Genomic DNA, 9,207 nt, shown 5'->3' with positions numbered 1-9,207 from the left:
ATGCAGACTGGTGAGTCGAATCTTCAAATCGAATCCGATAAAACACGAGCCCGTAGCTCACGGTCGAATCAAGAAAAGCCCAAATGATGTGTTAGATTTGAATTCCGGCCCAAACGGGCGAGGAAGATCGAGCGAACCCACCTTGGTCTCCAGAAACCCCGTCGAAGCTGTCGCCGCCGACGAGAGGGCCGCTGTCGCAGCTCCTCCTCCTCCTCATCTACGTGATCTTTTCTTCGTCGCCGCTCTCGTCTTCTTTGGAGTCTGTCGCCGGTACCGGTGGCAACGCGAGCAGCAGCAGGAGCTCCGGTGCGAGATTGGAATGGAAATTCCTTACCGAGAGAAATTTCTCTTCTTAGATCCGTCTCATGGTTACCGTCCCTTGTACGCCGCTTCCCTTTCTTGATTATCCTTTTCTTTTGATGCTCGCGTATTGCTGGTTCGATCAAGAATATGGATTTTACGTGAATCACGAGGTCCATACCAATCAAGAATACTATTTTAACTTTGATTAATATTTAAATATTTTATTGATCTATTTTAATTTTTATTAATATATATAATTAATATTATTGTGTTATGTTTTATTATATTTTAAATACTTATATTTATTAATATAAAAATAGTATTTATTATTAAACTTATAATATATAATATTAATTTGAACCAGTTTGGATTAATAGATAAAATCGATTCAATTGGAGGAAGAAAGGGGAAATTCTCTTTAAAAATTTTAAAAAAGTGTTCGATCGATCGGTTTAATTTATCTGTTCAATAATTCAAAAAAAAATTAATTATATTAAACCACGATGCTTACTCGAACCTATTATCAATTTCATTTCGATATTATGAGGCAACTTGGATTTCGATCGTGCTTAAAGATCCATGGAAGAGGAGGAGGAGGAGCAAAAGGAAGAGGAGCCCATGAGCTCGAATTCTGCAAGGATGTAGTGACAGATGGGCAGAGACGGGGGTTAGGGGATCGGTTTCTGAAGGGAGAAGGAGAAGGTTGGTGTATAAAGAAGTGGTGGAAGGTACAACATTGATGGGGTGGGTGGTTTTGTGGAGAGAGAGAGAGGAACAGGTGGATTCCAAACCGCGACCGGTCGCGGGATCCATGCCAACAAACCATTGGAAAAGCTTGCCTGGTCTTCCCTCTCTGAGTTGATTCGGTGTGGTTGACACGATAATATATGCATGTAGCGATCGAGCAGTTCAGTGTCATCACATTATTCCCTCCAAACCCTGAACACTTCTAATGCTAATGGGACGCAGTGACATCGCCGTAGTTAAAGCCAGTCGATCCTCCGACATCTTTGCTCTTCCTTCCTCTTTCACCCGTAACCCCTTAGTTCACGTGGCGTCCCTGAGATGTGGCAGCTCAGCTCTTGGAACTCGAGATCGTCGCTTCTTCCGACAAAGTAGTAGGAATAAGAGTCGTCGGAAGAAACGAACCGCTGTTGTAGGGGCGGTAGAGACGTCGAGACCACGATTAAAAGTTGGGCAAAATTATTAGTATTATAATAATTATTATTATATATTCTCTACAAAAAACTTTAATTTTCTATTTGTTCGTCGAGAGCTCCCTCTTTTTGCTTAATTCTCATAAAATATTTTTTATTTTTTAAAAGACAAGTTTATCTTGGCCCCACCTCGCTCTCCATCTCTTGCTCCCAATGCTAGCTTTGTGCTTGCGTCTTTGTTCATCGCCTTAACTCTTGCCCTTGCTCTCACCCTTGTCCTTCACTATCATTATGCGTCTAAGGCTACATCGCCTTCTCGAGGAAGCTTCAAGCTCGTGCCTTCATCCATCTTTTCTACCCTTATTCTTATCATAATATAATAAGGTCGTGTTGCTCTTAAGACCTCCCTCTCTAACTCACCCGATAAAGACAAGGGAGAGGAAAGTCCTAAGGGTCTCGGAGGTTATCGCCATAGGGGTCATTGCTATGAAGGTGATCGTTGTGGGAGCCATTGCTGGGGGTTATTATCGTGACAAAAACAAAACAGAGGTGGTGCAATAGTAATTTCATCGTAATGGTGATTCCCATAATATGGTGAAGGTAGCTCACAATGAGATCATGACAGAATAAAGGTCAGCAGTAAAATAATAAAAATGATCTATCATCTATATGATGTAAGCGTAGATATATTCTGGTAGTAGGCATAAGTGCCTAGGAGAACAATATTTCACGATCTAGAGAATATATTATATTTTAATTTCCACTAACATAGTAAATTCAGTAAATTATTTTTTATTTTTTATTTTTTAAACAAATTGATACCCCTGTGTCAAAGTTTTGATTAAAGACAGATATCTTTTTGTATCAATCCCTTAGTATAGCAAAATCCAAAAACTTTAATCATTCATGTTTGACCGGTGGAATAGAGACGTAGAAACTCAATTCTTAATAACTCTTATGTGACAATAAGAATATTCATGGTAATTTTGCATATCTTTTTGAAGTTTTAATTTAAATGAATAAGGGTTCAATTACGTAAATTTAAGCCAAGAAGAGCCCATTGTATCATCAATTAAGACATTACTAATGAAGGCGTTAACCAAAACAATACTCATGGTCCAATAAACCATATTGCTTCCTCCTTATGTATAAGAGCACATGATGTTCAGCGAGTGTGCCTCCTTTAGGTAGCAATCGATACAAAGAATAATGTGTGTAAGGTTTGTCTAAAGCCAAACAGAATATTTCCTATTGAATTGTTTGATTGATTTGGTGTCCATGTTACTCTTGTCAATTTATATTGTGAAATAATCTGAGGTTGAGTTCTTTTGTGATATTTTACATGTATTTCTGTACTTAAAAGAAAGAAAAAAAAACTTTTCATAATCTTTTTTGTTTGCTAAAACTAGTGGGATAATATGAAGAAGAAAGAAAAAAGAAGGAAAATTTGAAGGCGTGGTGATACTGAGAAGGGAATTTGTCAAACATCAAAATAAGTATTTCTCAACTTAAAACAAGTTTGCATAAATAAAGGAAAAAAACATCTTTATTACAAGCATACACATTATAGTCTCAAAGTAGATTGTTTAGATCTAAGCTTTTGTCAACACCCTAAGCCATCACATAATGTCTGCCAAGGCGGAACATGTCTCGATACACTTCACCCTTGAAATAGTAAGTCTTTATTTCTTCCTACTCTTTTATATTATATAATACATACATAGATAGGTACATATGTATATGTATTATGATGAACACCCGAGAATTAATGTAATATAGCAGGAACAAAGTGGTGCTCTAATTAAACATTTGTGAGGTGTCCCCACGTGGAGATGAGCTTCTTGTTTCCTCTGAGTCTACTCCAATGATCCATCTTATAATTTAATGTGATAATAAAGTAATTTACTTCTTGTTAGTGTCAAGCTAAAACTATAATGATTTGTGTAGGAGAAGACGCCATCATGAGCTAAAATCTTGTGACGGTGTGTTGTGAAATGACATACAAACCATTAGCGTATTACATACTGATTGTTACTAATGCTTGCTATGCTTAAGTTGGATGAGTCATGTCGACCCTCTCCAACAACAGAGTTAGAATTTGTTCATTAGATGATGAATCACCTTACAAGCATAGATATATGAACACCATAATCACTGCTGCATGAAGCAAATAACAACTCATAAACCATAGGCAGAGGACTCATATTTTGATGACAAAGTTTTGACAAACAACTACGTAGACAAGCATCAACAGATCATATAACAGAGTCACTATAGCATGCACAAAAAAGAAAAATTAAAATCATGTGGCGGTGTGTTATGAAAAGACATGCAAACCATGAGAGTATCACATACTAATTGATACGAATGCCATTGCTATTGCTTAAGTCAGATGAGTTATCATAGCTTCCTTTTGTATTTTGCTACGGTCACTACCATCACCACGTATAGCTTGTCACATAGGTTATCAGTGGCGCGGAAGTACGTGATCCTCCATGTCCGTCGCAACAAAAGACTTCCACAAATTGCCCAAAATCCGATAATAAATCCTAGCGTGATGCTCGTGTATAACCAAAGTGTTTCCATTCTGCTCTCAGAAGAATATTCATTTTGCTCTTCTTCATCAACCTTCACTATATTTACTGTACAATTTTTGGGGAGAGGAGGGCCACAAAGATTTGGATTGCCAGCATAAATAGATGGATCAGTAAAAGTTTGCAACTGGTTGCCAGTGGGAATCCTTCCTGAAAGATTATTATATGATAAATTTAATTGGTTCAAGAAATTCAAGGCCTCCAAACCGGAAGGAATTGCACCCGAGAGATTATTTCTTGAGAGATCGAGAACTTCTAGTTGTTTCATTTCGCCAATGCTTCTTGGTATCTGACCTATAAGGTAATTTTCGGATAGATTTAGACTCCGTAATCCATGCAAATTCCCCAATTCTTCCGGGATGTTTCCAGATAAGTAATTGTTGGAGAGATCAATAAGTGTATCAATTGAAAGTTGTCTTATGGTGGTATACTTGATTTCACTTCCTTTTATGAAGAGCCACATATCTTCCTCCGAGAATGTTTCGTTGTTGAAGTAACAACACTGATACATAGGGGCGCTTTTTAACACACTGAAGTCTCCAAAGCTCTGTGGTATCGTTCCTGAAAGATTGTTGTTGGAGAGATCCAAGATATGAAGAGATGGTAGAGAAGATAATCGAGGAATACTGCCGTTGAAGGCATTCGAGCGTAAGCTAAGCGTCTTCAGGTACAATAGGCTTTCTCCTATCCAAGTTGGTATGTTCCCGATAAAGTTGTTGTGGCCCAAGTCGAGAGTAGATAGTTCTGTGCAACTCTTTAAACAATGAGGAATCGGCCCGGATAAATTATTGTGACTCAAGTGCAGTGACTCCAGTGTTTGCAAATTACAGAGCGAATCAGGGACTCCACCTACTAATTTGTTGCTTGATAAGTCTAAAAGAAGTAAATTTGAGGAATTTTTCCAGCAATTAGGAACCTCTCCTGACAAATTATTTTCAGAAAGCTGAAGCCCTTCCAAATTCCTCAATTGACAATAAGAGAAGGGAATCTCACCACTCATATTATTCGTTGATATATCGAACCATTGTAAGCTTGGCATGATATTTGTGATTCTTGGTGAAAGATTCCCTGAGAACGAGTTATTCGAAAGAAATAAATATTTCAATTTCGGAAAGAATTGTGGTATCTCACCAGTAATCTTGTTATCGGATAGATCCAAATATTGGAGACCGGATGGAAGCCAGTTGGGAATCGTTTCTTTGATCCCTGTATTTGATAAAAATAATCCACTAAGAGTGGTTTGTGTTCGGAGCCATTTCGGAAATTGGGGCATGGGAAGTATTTGACAGAATTCCATCGAAAGGGTGTTAAGCTGAAAGGGAGGGATCCAATCATCGTTTTTGTTCAAGTATATAGAGTTGTATGAAATGACCAAATATTTCAAACTTGACAGATTAGCAAGGTCGTCCTCCGATAATCTCAATGAGTTATTGTAGAGATCCAAATAGGCAAGGCCCTTCAACCGTTTGATGCCTTCCGGAAGCATCCCATTCAAATTGTTGGATCCTAAATCCAAATATCGCAGCATAGAGAGGTTTCCAAGAGATACAAGTTGTGATTCATGGAGAGAGTTATAAGAAAGATCCAATTGCTCAAGACTAGAAGGATGCCCATCGAGAATCATGTCTTTTACTCCTGCAAGTGAAAATATAAAACATGAAGGGATATTTGTGTTTGGAGCCATTTTTAAAATTGGAGTATTTCAAAAAGAAAAAATAAAGAGCTTGAAACAATAGATAAATTAAACGATAGTAAGTTTGGCATTGTGTTTGAGATTCTTGGATGAAAATTCATGAGAAGAAGTTATTTGAGAGAAATAAATATCTAGAAAGAATTCATCTTACCAGTAATCTTGTTGTTGGAGAGATCCAAATATTTGAGTCTTGGCATCATGTTTAATATTTTTGGAGGAAGATGTCCTGATAAAGAATTATTTCTGAGATCCAAATACTCAAGACTAGAAGGAAGCCTATCGAAAAACATGTCTTTGATACTTGCACTTGACAAATGTAGTTGACGAAGAGTGGTCTGTGTTCGGAGCCATTTTGGAAATTGGGGTGTGGGCCCTATTTGGCAGAACTCCATGGAGAGGCTTCGAAGCTGAAAAGGAGGTATCCAGTCATCGCCTTTGTTCAATTCAATGAAGTTGTACGAAATGTCCAAATATTTCAAACTCGATAGATTAGCCAGGTCGTCCTCCGATAAACTTAACGAGTTATCGGAGAGATCCAAATCAACAAGGCTCTTCAGTTGTCCGATTCCTTTCGAAATCGTCCCATTCAAATTATTGGAATATAAAACCAAATGTTGTAGCAATGATAGATTCCCGATAGATGCAGGCACTGATCCACAGAGGGAGTTGAAAGAAAGATCAAGAGATTTAAGATTCTTGATGTTCCCTAGCCAATCCGGAAAGAAACCACTCAGTTGGGTGCCTCCGAGGTACAATTCCTCCATGCTATTCCTAAGACATCCAGAGAAAACCATTTTTAAATTGGCAAGTACATCGTTAACAGGCACATAGCGTAGGTTGAGAATTTGGAGCTTGCAGAGGTTGGATATAGGAGCTAATATCATGAAGCCATCTTGGAACACACTCCAAGACAAGTCGAGTGCCTTGAGAGATGTCAACTTCGTAACAGAATTAGGAAAGAATCCAGATAGGTCATTCCCACCAAGATAAAGGAACTCGAGGCTAGTAATATTGAACACCCAATCTGGTATGGTGGAGTTTATATCATTGTATCCTAAATCAAGAGTGGTGAGAGATGTGAAGTTGGCATGAGACAGCGAACGTGGAAAGGTCCCTAAGTCACAATAACTTAATTCAATCTCTTGTATATGTGGTAGTGCATTCAAATCTTGTAACCAGTTGGCCGCATTTGTAAACCGGACACAAGTCATGTTAAGATGCCGAAGGGAAGTGAGCATAGAGATCCATCTCGTGTTCTCAAGGTACAAGCAGAAGAAGTCATCACCTTCATCAACCCCATAGCAGTTATAAGAAAGGTCGAGGTGCTGCAAAGTGGATAGATTTCCGAGCTGGTCAGGTACTCTACCCACGAAACCTGCACCTGAGAGGTTAAGATATGTTAGTCTTCTGAAAGCTCCCAAGAACTTTGGGATAGGTTTATGCATAAAATAGTTGCCGCTGAGGTCCAGGCGATTAAGTTGTTGGAGAGAACGCAGTGATGGAGTTATGTCACCACGCACTGCCCATTTGCATCCTGGATCATCATCCAACATGTCGTACACCTCCTGATGAGTGCAGTACTCAATTGGATACGTCAGACGTCTATTTCGAAGATCCAGCTTGATAACATGACCAGAGATGTTGCTGCAGCCAACTCCTTCCCACGCACAACAGTCCTCCCCGACCCAGGAAGAGAGACGATTGGAAGGATCATGAAGTCCACGCTTGAAGTCGATGAGGGCTTTCCTCTCCGTCTCTCGGCAGCCATGAGAAATCCCAAGCTTCATGCTCAGAACAGCAAGAGAAAAGGTGAGGACAAGAAGAGGGGTTCTCCCACCCATGTTTAATGGTGAGCTCTACTCCTAAAGCAGCTCGCTCTCATGTGTGTATATAAGCTCATATTTGCCTAACGTATGCGTGACTGCCCCGTTAGAGGAGAAAGTTATCATGAGGGAACTCCTGGATGAGGCTGAATGTTCCACACAAAGATGTGTCCAACAAAATTGTCACGAGTCAAAGTCAAGCAACATGGAAACAATTCAATGTCCAACACAATTTGAAACTCACGGTGGAGGCTTTTCGATTGATTGCTTAATTTCCACCATAGGTATCGCGTTCCTGATCATAATCCTAATCTACCAGTCAAACCTTTGGGGAAGTAATATATTTATTATACATCAGACCATATCGCTAACCGAGATTGACCTGATATTTAAGCAGACATCCAACAGTATGATTGGAGATTGGTGGTGGAAGTAAAAAGCCCTCGTCAGTGTAGCATGAAATTTATGGCAAAATAGCACTCTTTTGATCTCATCTATGTACCATGATTCTTAAATTGCAAAGTGCATCAATTAATATTTTTTATTTTTGGTAGAAACTTTGGGTTCTAACAATGTTATAAGCTGGACGCCTTAGGCAAACCGTCCAACCCTTCTGCTGCTTTTTCTGAGTCAATGAAAAGTTGTCTTTCTTAAAAAAAAAAAATCCACAGAAATTGAGAAATTTACCAAGATTTATGATAAACATTTGAAATGTCATACATATTGCTAGAAATTATTCATGGAGCGATTGTTTCCACATCTTACATCAGCATCAATTGTTAGCCAGACGAACTTATCTTCAATCAAGTCCAATCCCAACAAGTGTATAAATATATCCATTTTCGTATTACCAAACAATAGGAAAGTATTAATTGTCTGTAGTCATGAAGGTGCACTTAATTACTCGTATGTGTTTTTACGTTTTTTTTTATTTATGAAGATGGCATATATTATCTTTTCAATGAATGGATTTCTACTAGCCAATACGATGTTGGAGATGACTTATTATTTATAATAATAAGTATTAATTATTAATATATTATTGAAGATAGTATTATTATTGTCTAAGAGATGTATTAATTAACTTCAACTGATACAAATTTTATTGTTCTATATTAATTATACTTGTCTGAGATATCTTCCCGACACAATGTAGATTCAAGATGATATGGTTGTCTTCTTATTTGTATTAACTAAAAATTAAGTAACTCTTCATCTACAATCGATGTCATGTCAGATAACAAAAGAAAGCTATTCTTAATCGTTATCGTTTACTTGACTTGATGATTTACCTATTTCTTAAATTAAGAAAATAAAAAAATCATTCAAATCATTTTCATTTACTTAATGTGTTGAATCATTCAATTGAGTCGAGAATTTATAATCAAAAGTAAGTTATTGAATCAGGGGCTAAAAGAAGTAATTAAATATTTAGGATTGTTGATTTTGGAGCATTAATCCATATTTCAATATATTAAAAGCATCAACTTATCTCATATTAATTACTATTAAGAAAATCGTGTTGTGTCAAACAATCCATTAGTGAAGGCAACCAAAGAAGCTACTTCCAAACGCTATCATTTACTTAACCCAACAATTTGTCTAATTCTTGAACAAAGGAAATAAAGAAAAGTCAC

General features: G+C 37.7%; 1 protein-coding gene across 1 annotated transcript; it reads right to left on the bottom strand.

Annotated features, from left to right (window-relative positions):
• Positions 1–3,622: 3,622 nt before the first annotated feature.
• LOC135631410 (receptor-like protein EIX2) lies at positions 3,623–7,669 on the bottom strand. The gene is made up of 2 exons (XM_065139068.1): positions 5,899–7,669; positions 3,623–5,689 (listed from the first exon to the last, which is right to left on the bottom strand). The coding sequence occupies exons 1-2, from the start codon at positions 7,586–7,588 to the stop codon at positions 3,861–3,863; spliced, it is 3,519 nt and encodes a 1,172-aa protein (XP_064995140.1). The 5' UTR covers positions 7,589–7,669; the 3' UTR covers positions 3,623–3,860.
• Positions 7,670–9,207: the final 1,538 nt, after the last annotated feature.

This window comes from Musa acuminata, chromosome BXJ3-2, assembly GCF_036884655.1.
Source record: "Musa acuminata AAA Group cultivar baxijiao chromosome BXJ3-2, Cavendish_Baxijiao_AAA, whole genome shotgun sequence".
Classification (NCBI taxonomy): domain Eukaryota; kingdom Viridiplantae; phylum Streptophyta; class Magnoliopsida; order Zingiberales; family Musaceae; genus Musa; species Musa acuminata.
The sequence above is the reverse complement of the archived record's forward strand: the minus strand, read 5'-3'. Positions and strand labels throughout refer to the sequence as shown.